The sequence below is a fragment of the Bos taurus genome, chromosome 19 (genome assembly GCF_002263795.3).
Source record: "Bos taurus isolate L1 Dominette 01449 registration number 42190680 breed Hereford chromosome 19, ARS-UCD2.0, whole genome shotgun sequence".
NCBI lineage: Eukaryota > Metazoa > Chordata > Mammalia > Artiodactyla > Bovidae > Bos > Bos taurus.
The window spans coordinates 22,188,614-22,202,017 of NC_037346.1; the positions used below are offsets into that span (position 1 = coordinate 22,188,614).

The window sequence follows — 13,404 nt, forward strand, 5'->3', positions numbered from 1 at the left end:
CGGCAGAGGCTGGGCGAAGTAGAGTTGCCTGCGGAAGGTTCGGGCCACCTGGGCTGTCTGACTGTGTGGCTGGCTCTCTGAGCCACAGCCAGAGGCATCTGTGGGGCCTCATCAAACTTGGTCCCCAGGAAGACAGGTCAGGGTGAGTTTGTTGAAATATCAGGTAGCCATACTCCCTACTCATTGGAATCTCTGTTTATCTGAATAAGCTCTCTAGATTCATCCATACATTTTTATCACATATCATTTTGTGCATACATAAAAAGGAAAATATAAGCAAAATAAATAGGTAAAGATATTCGCCAAACTTATTCGCCTTTGAAGTCTTAACTCTGCTGAACCTTTTTTTTTTTTAAAGAACTTTTTGATGTGGACCAGTTTTAAAGTCTTTATGGAATGTGTTACAGTATTGCTTCTGTTTTATGTTTTGGTGTTTTGCCCACAAGGCATGTGGGATCTTCTCTCCCCAACCAGGCATCCCGCTGGGAATCCAACCAGGGATCCCAACCAGGGAACCCGCACCCCCTGCATTGGAAGGGGAAGTCTTAACCCCTGGACTACCAGGAAGTCCCTCTGAACCACTTAAAAAAAAAAACTTTTAATTTCAAAATAATTATAGACTCATAAAAAGTTGCACAGAGAAGTCCTGGATACCCATCTCTCAGCTTCCCTCAGTTCTGATGAATCCCATAACTACAGCACGTTATCAAAACCGGGATGTTGGTGCTAACCTCGTCTTTTCCTTAGGTGTGGATGTCTCTGCTGCCACGGGGTGTGGTCCCAGCTGCTGGTGATGTGCCGTTTCTCAGAATGCTCCTCTACTACACCTGGGATATACCTGTAGTACAGTTATCATCAAAACCAGCTGGTTAACACTGATACAGTACTAGTCACTTAACTCTAGGCTTTATTTGGATTTTTCATTGTTATTTGAAACCTTTTTCTCTTTTTTAAAAAAAGAATGTCAAATTTAGGGAAAGTTTTAAAAATATTGCTAGGAACTCCCAAATATCTTTCACCTGAGTTCACTAGTTTCTACTGTTTTGCTACATTCACTTTACCACTTTCTCCCCTCCCTCTCTCACTCCTGTCTCTTACTTTCCCTCCCTCTGTCTCTCTCTCTTTCAGAACAAGTCAGTTTATAAGTATCATGCCCTTTGTCTCTGAGTATTTCAGTATGTATTTCCTTTCTAGGAAACACATTCACTTAAGAAAGAGATTCACTCTAAAGAGAGGTACTCACTAAAATCACCACAGATCAAAATCAGAAAATTTAACACCAGTGCGATATCTCATTTATAGACTTATTTAGATGTTATAATGTGATCCAAAAGTGATAAATTAAAACACTGTCAATTGTTGGGAAAGCACACTGAAATTAGTAAATAAAGCCAGATACAAAATACACATGTTGATTTAAAACATGACAATATTCTGTATTACACAAACTTCCATTTATAATTTCCAGAAGCTGTCCTACAGACATGTGAATATTTTTGTCAGGGGAAGAAAATATAAATAAAGGGAATAATTATATTTATGAAGATTGCATTTTAGTTAATGAAAAGGCATCTGGGTATTGTGGTCTTGTTTTCCAGTTCTAAAATCAGGGTATCTGGGTCCCCGGTGGTTCAGCTGGTAAAGAACCTGTCTGCCGGTACAAGAGACACAAAAGACAGGGACTGGATCCCTGGGTCAGGAAGATCCCCTGGAGAAGGAAATGGCAACCAGCTCCAGTATTCTTGCTTGGAAAATTCCATGGACAGAGGAGCCTGGCAGGTTACAATCTGTGGAGTCACGAAGAGTCGAACACAACTGAGCATGCCCATACACTTGCTTTTTGGTGCTGTTAAATTCAGGATATTTCAGGATATCTAATCCTAAAAAAGTTAGACAAATTAAATCATATTTCTCTGTTCGTTTATCAGATCACTTTATCGAAAAGAATAACAAATTTTGAAATACAAGTAACTGACTTGGAAAATGTAAAACAGATAAGGACCACACCTTCACAGTCATCACATTGCATCACAGATCCCTCATTCTAAACTAATGGAAATGTAGAGAAACCCCTAAGATATCTATAAAATGAAGTAGAACTTTGGATCTAGCCAATTTAAACTCAAATTAACCCGGTCTTTTGTGCTAAGTCACTTCAGTCATGTTCAACTCTTTGCCCCATGCAACCCGCCCGTCTCCTCTACCCATGGGACCCCCCAGGCAAGAATACTGGAGTAGGTTGCCATGTCCTCCTCCAAGGGATCTTTTCGATCCAGGGATCGTACCCGCGTCTCTTACATCTCCTGCATTGGCAGGTGCCTTCTTTACCACTGATGCCACCTGGGAAGCCCAGAGTCTCTTACAATCTCAGCCTAAGGCCTGACTTTGGCAGTGGCTTCTGGATGGTAAGAGAAAATAGCTCAGACTATAGTTAGTCTTAGGAAGAACCAGAGTTTCTTCAAATCCTGCCAAATAAGTAAATAAAGACATGGAATTCTTAGAAGGTGAAAAGGGAATAGAGCTAGATATGAGATTAAATGCGGTATGTCTACAGTTGACGTTTCGGGTGATCATTACCAGTTTTTATAGATGTTTTTAAGCATTTCAGGGTTTGTTTGGTTTTTTTTGATTACTAGAAGGTAATCATTATTTCTGTCTGTCTTTAGGAGCTTAGCTTTTCCAGTTTATTAAGAGATATGAACAGTTTAGTTCAACGAGTATAAGTGCTGATTTATATCCAAATTGTACTCTTGTATCAACCCCAGCAAAGCCTCAGAGACCTGTATCTATTTTCAAATGCCCACAAACAAAACATAGATACAATTGGCTTTTTCTCTTTTTAGGAACAGAAACATGTAGGAAGATCTTGTTTATTTTTTAGATGTTTTGAAAGGAAATTTAGTAGCAAATCAGTTCAGTTCAGTCACTCAGTCATGTCCAACTCTTTGTGACCCCATGAATCGCAGCACGCCAGGCTTCCCTGTCCATCACCAACTCCCGGAGTTCACTCAGACTCACGTCCATCGAGTCAGTGATGCCATCCAGCCATCTCATCCTCTGTCATCCCTTTCTCCTCCTGCCCCCAATCCCTCCCAGCATCAGAGTCTTTTCCAGTGAGTCAACTCTTCGCATGAGGTGGCCCAAAGTACTGGAGTTTTAGCCTTAGCATCATTCCTTCCAAAGAAATCCCAGGGCTGATCTCCTTCAGAATGGACTGGTTGGATCTCCTTGCAGTCCATGGGACTATTAAGAGTCTTCTCCAGCACCACAGTTCAAAAGCATCAATTCTTCGGCGCTCAGCTTTCTTCACAGTCCAACTCTCACATCCATACATGACCACTGGAAAAACCATAGCCTTGACTAGACGGACCTTTGTTGGCAAAGTAATGTCTCTGCTTTTCAATATGTTATCTAGGTTGGTCATAACTTTTCTTCCAAGGAGTAAGTGTCTTTTAATTTCATGGCTGCAGTCACCATCTGCAGTGATTTTGGAGCCCAAAAAAATAAAGTCTGACACTGTTTCCCCATTTATTTCCCATGAAGTGATGGGACCAGATGCCATGATCTTCATTTTCTGAATGTTGAGCTTTAAGCCAACTTTTTCACTCTCCTCTTTCACTTTCATCAAGAGGCTTTTTAGTTCCTCTTCACTTTCTGCCATAAGGGTGGTGTTATCTGCATATCTGAGGTTATTGATATTTCTCCCAGCAATCTTGATTCCAGCTTGTGCTTCTTCCAGCCTAGCGTTTCTCATGATGTACTCTGCATATAAGTTAAATAAGCAGGATGACAATATACAGCCTTGACGTACTCCTTTTCCTATTTGGAACCAGTCTGTTGTTCCATGTCCAGCTCTAACTGTTGCTTCCTGACTTGCATATAGGTTTCTCAAGAGGCAGGTCAGGTGGTCTGATATGCCCATCTCTTTCAGAATTTTCCACAGTTTATTGTGATCCTCACAGTCAAAGGCTTTGGCATAGTCAATAAAGCAGAAATAGATGTTTTTCTGGAACTCTCTTGCTTTTTCCATGATCCAGCGGATGTTGGCAATTTGATCTCTGGTTCCTCTGCCTTTTCTAAAACCAGCTTGAACGTCTGGAAGTTCACGGTTCACATATTGCTGAAGCCTGGCTTGGAGAATTTTGAGCATTACTTTACTAGCGTGTGAGATGAGTGCAATTGTGCAGTAGTTTGAGCATTCTTTGGCATTGCCTTTCTTTGGGATTGGAATGAAAACTGACCTTTTCCAGTCCTGTGGCCACTGCTGAGTTTTCCAAATGTGCTGGCATATTGAGTGCAGCACTTTCACAGCATCATCTTTCAGGATTTGAAATAGCTCAACTGGAATGCCATCACCTCCACTAGCTTTGTTCGTGGTGATGCTTTCTCTGGCCCACTTGACTTCACATTCCAGGATGTCTGGCTCTAGGTGAGTGATCACACCATCGTGATTATCTTGGTCATGAAGATGTTTTTTATACAGTTTTTCTGTGCATTCTTGTCACCTCTTCTTAATATCTTCTGCTTCTGTTAGGTCCATACCATTTCTGTCCTTTATCAAGCCCATCTTTGCATGAAATGTTCCCTTGATATCTCTAATTTTCTTGAAGAGATCTCTAGTCTTTCCCATTCTGTTGTTTTCCTCTATTTCTTTGCATTGATCGCTGAGGAAGGCTTTCTTATCTCTTCTTGCTATTCTTTGGAACTCTGCATTCAGATGCTTATATCTTTCCTTTTCTCCTTTGCTTTTCACTTCTCTTCTTTTCACAGCTATTTGTAAGGCCTCCTCAGACAGCCATTTTGCTTTTTTGTATTTCTTTTCAATGGGGATGGTCTTGATCCCTCTCTCCTGTACAATGTCACGAACCTCCGTCCATAGTTCATCAGGCACTCTGTCTATAAGATCTAGTCCCTTAAATCTATTTGTCACTTCCACTGTATAATCATAAGGGATTTGATTTAGGTCATACCTGAATGGTCTAGTGGTTTTCCCTACTTTCTTCAGTTTAAGTCTGAATTTGGCAATTAGGAGTTCATGATCTGAGCCACAGCCAGCTCCTGGTCTTGTTTTTGTTGACTGTATAGAGCTTCTCCATCTTTGGCTGCAAAGAATATAATCAATCTGATTTTGGTGTTGACCATCTGGTGATGTCCATGTGTAGAGTCTTCTCTTGTGTTGTTGAAAGAGGGTGTTATGACCAGTGCATTTTCTTGGCAAAACTCTGTTAGTCTTTGCCCTGCTTCATTCCGTATTCCAAGGCCAAATTTGCCTGTTACTCCAGGTGTTTCTTGACTTCCTACTTTTGCATTCCAGTCCCCTATAATGAAAAGGACATCTTTTTTGGGTGTTAGTTCTAAAAGGTCTTGTAGGTCTTCATAGAACCGTTCAACTTGAGCTTCTTCAGCGTTACTGGTTGGGGCATAGACTTGGATTACTGTAATATTGAATGGTTTGCCTTGTAAACGAACAGAGATCATTCTGTCGTTTTTGAGATTGCATCCAAGTACTGCATTTCGGACTCTCTTGTTGACCATGATGGCTACTCTATCATGTAGCAAATAGTAGTTTTTAAATGCTTGCCTATCCAGATAACCTTTTTATCAGATACAATTTTCCCAGCATCAGTTGGGGACCAGGGCTGATCCATGTTTTCGCTGATGCAAGGCAAAAAATACAGATAAAACAGCCAGCCTGTCTATCTACCTATCTATCTTTCTATCTTGGTATAAGGTCACCAACTAACTGTCTCTTCTTGGGAAGAACTGCCTTTATGCAGCTGTTTTCTCTTTTAAAAGGTTTAAGTATAAAATACTCTTTTAGGAACTTGTGGCGAGAATATTGAGAGTATAAAGTAGCAAAATGAAAAGTTAGCAACCCTGTGTTGGCCCCCTACCCTTCTTGTTTTTGTTTTTTCCTATTTGTTGATGAAATTCAGCAGTCAGGAAGCAGTGCAAGAACAGCAGTGATCTAATAGGAAGAGTTCTGGTTTAGGAGGTAGGAGACGCCACCCTGTGCCTGGGGGCAGGCTGCTAACACCTCCTGTGCCTCCATTTCTTTAGGTGTAGTGAAAGTGAAAGTCGCTCAGTCGTGTCCAGCTCTTTGCGACCCCGTGGACTATACAGTTCATGGAATTCTCCAGGCCAGAATACTGGAGCAAGTAGCCCTCTCCCTTCTCCAGGGAATCTTCCCAACCCAGGGATCGAACCCAGGTCTCCGTCACTGTAGATGGATTCTTTACCAGCTGAGCCACCAGGGAAGCCCTTCTTTTAGTGTAAAATAGTAGTCATAATTCCTACATTGAGGGTTGTTGTGAGGAGTAGATGAGATGTTATTTCATATCAAAGCGCTTGGCCGATAATAACAAGCAGTAAATTGAGGCTTTCAAAACTAGACTGTAAAAGTACTTTAGACATTCCAAGGCACTGCCCAGCTATAAGGTGCTGATTATTAGCAAGAATTTGCATTTTTCAAACATCAGTCAGATGATGAAGACCTTCCAAATTGAAAATGCATGTGTTATCACAGTAGCTGTAAATCTTTCACTGCACAGAGCACATAAATGATGCCAACAAAGCTGGTTTATTATTCACAAGCTGGCATGAATTATAATACAGGACATAGTCCCAGTCTAGTTACACCACGTGCTTCTTTTCTGTAAGTTAGGAGTGAACTTTGAAGGGATGTTTTTGTTGAAACTGCTGGAAAATTTGCAAAAATGGCTCAAGTATAGAGTTTCTTTTTATCTTTCCTTTTCTCTCTTTTTTTCCCTTTACAGCCTAAGAAGCCTAAAGCCCCAGACAATCCATTTCACGGCATTGTTTCCAAGTGTTTTGAGCCGCATCTCTACGTGTACATTGAGTCCCAGGACAAGTGAGTTGACAACCATTTTGCTGCTTTCTCCTGCCATTTCTCCCGCCTCGAGTCAGGGAGGGGCCTCACAAGGGCACAGCTCCTTCTAGAGGTTGAAGGAGGGACTTGGCATGCCCATGACCCTCCCTGGAAAGCTGCTAAGGATACTTTTTGGTTTTTGAGTGTTATGATGTATTATGTCTATCAATCTCAGAAGCCTGAATGTGACTCTAAGGCCCTCCCAAACAGGTCCCAGCACCTAGTTCCGAGATGGGCCTGAGCCCTTACGTCTGCATGTCAGCCTGCCAGGCTTTACGGTGTCAGGTGCTGAAAAGTGGAGAATGAAAGCCTCAACTCTGATGTATATGTTTTCAAGTATAATTTGTTTAACTTTTCATTTTGAAATCATTTAGATTCACCAAAAAGTTATAAAAGAATTCTCTTACATCCTTTGTCCAGAGAATGGTGGTGGTTGTTTAGTTGCTAAGTCAAGTCTGACTCTCTGTGACCCCATGGATTGTAGCCCACCAGGCTCCTCTGCCCATGGGATTTCCAAGGCAAGAATACTGGAGTGGGTTGCCATTTCCTTCCCCGGGGGATCTGCTGACCCAGGAATTGCACCCACGTCTCCTGCATTGGCGGGCGGGGTCTTTACCCCTGCACCACCTGGGAAGCCCCCAGAGAATGGCAGCAGCTTATAGAACCGCAGTGATCAAAATCAGGGAGGTGCTGCTCTCCCCTGCATGTCCTTCCTCTGGTCCAAGACCCAGTCATGCGTTTAGTTGTCAGGTCTCCTTAGTCTCCTTTAAGCTTGAACAGTTCCTCAGTCCCTTCTTTGTCTTTCATGACCTTGACGCTTTTGAAAAGTGTTTGACCAGCTCTTTTGTCCAAAGCCCTCAATTTCTGTTTGTGATGTTTCCTCTTGATTAAATCCAGATTATGTGTTTGGGGCAAGAACACCACAGAGGTGACATTGTGTCCTCCTCAGTGCTCAGCACACGATGTCAGGAGGGGCATCTCACGTGGCTTTGTCCTGTTACTGCTGAGGTTGACCTTGACCAGTTGCTGAAGTGGTGTCTGCCAGCTTTTTCCCAATAAAGCTGCGCTTTTGCTTTATAATAAGTATTTTGTGGGGGGATACTTCAGGACCACGTAAGTGTCCCCTGTCTCGTCACTTCGCCCCTCATTGTCACAGCTCTTGACAATTCCTGCCTGACAGTGATTACTGTAGTGTTTGCCAAACACTGTGGGTTTCTATCATTTCTTCTACATTTACTCATTGGAATTCTACTACAAGGAAGAGCTTCCTCTTCTCCCCCACTTGTTGGTTTGTTTGTTTTTGTCTGTTTGGACTGATGGCTTCTTATTTTCTTTGATGGATTATCATCCCTTTAATATACATGCTTTTTACAAGTGCAGGGGCTCCAGAAAATGCTTACCAAGCAGCCCACTGCAACCACAGCCAGTTGAATATGGTCATGAGTGCTCTCACAGCCAGCAGAGTGTGGTCATGTTCCAGTATCCACTTCTATGCTCTCTTCATCCCTGAATCTCTGTCCACAGCCAGAGCAACTGTGGAAGGCCCAGTCTGGAAAGGCCAGGTTTCTGAAACAAGTCGAACTGACTGGAGGCAGGCTGGTCCAGGCTTCGAGAAGAGGCCCTGTAGCCTAAAGTGTATGTTTAGGAGGACCAGAGAGCGGCTCACAGGGGACGGCAGCGGCTCTAAGAAGCTCCTCAAGGGGCGTTCTCTGGGAAAGCACTTAGGTCCTGAGCTCTAGTCCTTCCCCCTCTTTTTTTTTTTTAATGCTTCTTTCATTTTAGCACATTCTTACTTAAAAGTATATTCCAAGGGTAAACCAGAAAATTAAGAGAACATTTCAAGTGGGTATTTGTGTCTTACCTGGAACATTATTGTTCTTCAACAATTTTATTTTATTGTTGTTCATTCGCCAAGTTGTGTCCGACTCTTTGTGACCCCTACCCCATGGACTGCAGCACCCCAGGCTCCTCTGTCCTTCATTATCTCCCAGAGTTTGCTCAAACTCATGTCCATTGAATTGGTGATAGGTTGCTTCTATTCTTTTCTTCGTTGAGTACAAAATGAATATTTTGTAATCATATTACAAATTACATATTAAAACCCCAGAAGATTAATTTGTGAAAGAGCTTCTATGTTAACAAAAACAACCTCCTCCCTGCCACCTACCCAGCAAAAAAAAAAGTTGCCTTGACATCTTTTGCCTTGTAAAGCCTCAGTTTTCCTCCTGCTCTCTATCCATTTGGCTTACATCCATAGGCGTGCAGAAGGGCAGACTACTAAAATCAAGTTTAAGGAATTATTTCCTCATCTGTTAAATAGTTACTATTATTTTTTTTTTAAAAACATCCTGTCTTCTGCATTCACAAAGTTTTTTCTCAAGATTACTAATAAGACACCTCTGCAGGAAAGGAAAAAGGAGCTGCTATTTGCCTGTTAGATGAACAGGTCTTGAAGCAGCCCACCTGTATGACTATTATGGGCCAAACCCCTATCTTCTCTTATCAATCCAAGTTCTTATTTTTAGAAAGGCTTGAAAGCTGTTGGGTCCAGAGTTTAAAGTGCATATCTGAGATAACCATGTGGTTTCCCCAAACCTGTCCAGTTTAAGAAAAAAAAAAAGTCATTTTGTAGATTATCTGGTATCATCCTGGGATCCGCTCTTCTCACATGGCCTCAATTCATATAAAGCACACTCATTGTTCATGAGGCTTTGGGCAAAGGGCCAGCCCTCCCTTCCTTAGGGACTCTCCATTTCTCTCTGAAAAAATGCAGTGCTGGCCCCTCAGCCTGCCGCCTGGCCTCGCCGGAACGCTCCACAGCACGAGGGCAGTAGCGGAAGCTTCTCATAGGACAACTGCGTAGGCTGGGCTGCTCTCGCTCCAGAATAAGCAGCAAAAGCTGGGAGCAGGAAATCAAGTTCAAGAAACCCATTTCCTCATCTGTTACAGGAGAGCATCAAACAGAATAATGCCTAAAGCAGTGGGTTGTTACCCTTGAGTCATAGACCCCTCCGAGAACCAACCAAAACCACAGGCCTCTTTGCCAAAAAAAAAAATCCACGTGAACCCACACGGTATCTTGAGTACAGTTTCAAGAGGTTCTTCAAAGTCCTTCCTAAAGTCAGAGAATCCTAAGACTGGGGAAGGAACTCAAGTGGGCACTGACTGGGGGCAAATCACTACTCCTATTGTAGCTCTGCAAGGAGGAAAACCTGAGGCCATTCACAAGCTCCCCGAGGACAGAGACCCAACCCAAGGTAGTGGAAAGAGCATGGGCCTGGGTGCCAGACAGACCTGCACTTGCATCCAAGCCCTGCACCCCCTGCCTCGGGCCCCCAGCTCTGGTCCTCACCTCTCCGAGTCTGTTTTACACCCTCTACAGTTGAGTGAATAAAGCCCCGCTGGCAGGATTAGCGGCGAGGGTGAAATGATACGACATGTCGGCACCTGGCACAAGAAAACAGGGCTCAGGAGCCGCGTCTGCCCTGCCCTTCTGGTGACCCAGTTCCAGGTTCTCAGGTGCTTGGGTGGCCTGGTCGGTGCTGCCAGCTCTCGGCTGAGCCTGGCGTGGGGTCCACTCTCTCATCTCTGTAGCGCCCTCCCTACCTGGGGAGAGTCCTGGCAGCACCTGCCCCAGCCCAGGGTCCAGCAGCAGCAGGAGGACAGCGGAGCCAGTGCCCAGGGAGGAGGCAGGAGCGGGGCTGTCCCGAAGTCACCTCTCACCCGGCTGGGCCGAGCTGTCCTTCCATGCCCTGAGCCGGTGTCTCAGTTTTTGTTTATGTCCAAGGAGGAAGTTAGTTGTATCTCTTCTACTCTTGGAGATGTAGTCATTTTTTTTGGCTCACTCTTGCAGAAGCGATTTCTCTCCATAACCACTTTTCCTTCACTCCATTCAGTGACATTTTCAGGCTGAGAAATTATTAGTGACTCCATTTCTGCCCATTTGATTTCTCTCCATAACCACTTTTTCTTCACTCTGTTCAGTGACATTTTCAGGCTGAGAAATTATTAGTGACTCCATTCCTGCCCATTCTCCTGAGTTCTCTGTAATAGCTTTTGTTGAAATAGAGCCTGCCACTGCTTCTAGCTTGGTCAAGCCTAGAGTTTCCTGTAAAAAGACGTTGCTTATCATTTGTTTTGAATTAACTTCTAACTTTCAAAAGAGTTCCAAGAATTGTACACAGAGCTCCTGTGAATCCTTCACCCAGATTCTTCCATTAACAGCTGTCCCTCCCACCTCTGAGCAGACACACTCACAGACAGACACATTCTCATGTATATATACACATTGTTTTTTGTTTGTTTATTAGTCTCTTAAGTCGTGTCCGACTCTTTTGTGACCCTATGGCCTGTAGCCCGCCAGGCCCTTCTGTCCATGGAATTTTCCAGGCAAGAATACTGGAGTGGGTTGCCATTCCCTTCTCCAGGGGATCTTCCCCACCCAGTATTAAACCCATGTCTCCTGCATTGGCAGGCGGATCTTTTCTACTGAGCCACCTGGCAGCCCCACATAGCCGCAGTGTAGTCATTAAAGTCAAGAAGGTAGCGTTGACACAGCACTTGCATTGAATCCATAGACCCCATTCGCTTTCCCTGTTTGTCCCAATCCTGTTTTTTATAGATCCCAAATCCATTCCAGGATCGCAGGTTACATTTATTTGTCACAACTCTTGGTTCCATCCAGAAGAATAACTTATTCTTTTCTTTATCTTCCATAGCCTGAAAATTTTTGATGAGTGCAGGCCAGTTACTTTGTGGAATGTCCCTCAGTCTGGTTCTGACTGCTGCAGACTCGTGACTCATGATTCATACAGAAGTGGTGCCGTGTTTTTCTCAGTGACTCCTGTCATGAGACATACAGCGTCAACGTGTCTCATAACTTGTGCTGCTCATTTTTACTACTTGGTGTAGATGGTATCGGCCAGGTTAATTAATAAGTATTTAATAAGTGTTAATTACTTAACCTTGAACCCATATAAATAGCTTTTTTCTCATACTTTACTTACTTATTTTACCATTCGTTAATGACATTTGTCTGAATCCTTTATTACTAAGAGAGTTGCCATGTAATTATTTTTCTAATCCCATCATTCCTTCTGCATTTCTTCTAAGAAACAGCTTTCTCTTTTCTCCATTTATTTATCAGCATGGACATGTGGATTCCTATTTTATTCAGTGGGTTTATAGCCATTACTATCTTTTTATCTTTTAACTTTATGTTGGAATAAATTTAGACCTAAGAAAAGTTTCAAAAATAGTGCAGATATTCCATATTCCCTCTCGTAAACTCCTCCATGTTCGCATCTTACATAACTGTAGTATAGTTATCATCAAAACCAGCTGGTTAACCCTGATACAGTACTAGTCACTTAACTCCAGGCCTTATTTGGGTTTTACCAGTTTTTCCACTAACGTTCTTCTTCTCTTCCAGGGTCCATCATTATTTGTTTTAATGGTCAAATTGTCCTTGACTTGGCCCCTTCCAGCTGGGTTTCCATCCTTTTTGTATGCCCCTAGTGTTTTTTGAGCACTTTCTTTCTGGCACAGCAAAATACACCAGGCTCATCTTGTACTTTCCTAACTCAGCCCCGGAGTCATCCATTTTTCCAGGATCCCTCGTTCCCTTGGCGGGAGATGTTTAGAAACTAAGTGCTGCTCATCAGGTCTGTTCATTACTGCTTGAGTACCGTGCTTCTAGGTCCTCCATGCTGAGGGAGCTAAGAAATACATGTATGTGTATATTTTTATCCTTTTATACCTATTTATGTATTTAAACCCATCAGTCTATGCCAGTAACTCCAATTCTAACCTAACACCACAGCGGTTACTGGAGCCTCCCTGTTCCCACGTCTGTAACTGCTCTCTACAGCCGTGAGAAACTTGTTCCCAGTATTTTCCATTTAGTTATATATCTGCTCTGTTGGGTTATCTGGGGTTGGGGCTCTCCAACCCCACTGACCACACCAGAGCCAACCCTCCTGTCCCAGTCAAAAGGAAGGGGTATATGTGTGCTAAATCGCTTCAGTCGTATCTGACTCTGTGATCCTGTGGACTGTAGCTCACCATGCTCCTCTGTCCATAGGTTTCTCCAGGCAAGAATACTGGAGTGGGTTGCTGTGCCCTCCTCCAGAGGATCTTCCTGACCCAAGGATGGAACCCGCGTCTCTTAATGTCTCTTGCACTGGCATGCAGGTTCTTTAGCCACCTGTGAAGCTTGCATGTACCCTTGGATGAACAAGCTGTCTACCTTCCTGGGGTCTTAAGCTGCTTCGCCCACACTCATCCTCTTGCCCACTTTTTCTGACTACCATCTTCCTCTTTTGGAGCCACCTCTCCTGTACTTTCCAATTAAAGTACCATTTCTATGAATGCTGCCTGCAGATCCCCCAGGAAAAACAGCCTTGGTCATCCTTACCTAAGCTTGGTCTGCAGTGTGGTTTTCCTCTCTGTGTTTTAATCTTTCCCTCTATTGCCATCGTCTGAAGTAGTCTTTGTTCCCAGGTGGCTTTTCGTAT

The 13,404-nt window shown here is 43.3% G+C and overlaps 1 protein-coding gene across 1 annotated transcript in view; it reads left to right on the forward strand.

Moving 5' to 3' along the window:
* VPS53 (VPS53 subunit of GARP complex) overlaps positions 1 to 13,404 on the forward strand; it is a 123,274-nt gene that overhangs the window by 62,737 nt on the left and 47,133 nt on the right. The window contains exon 13 of the mRNA NM_001193168.1: positions 6,777 to 6,871. Within this exon, the coding sequence (NP_001180097.1) occupies positions 6,777 to 6,871 (95 nt within the window). The remainder of the gene's footprint in view (positions 1 to 6,776; positions 6,872 to 13,404) is intronic.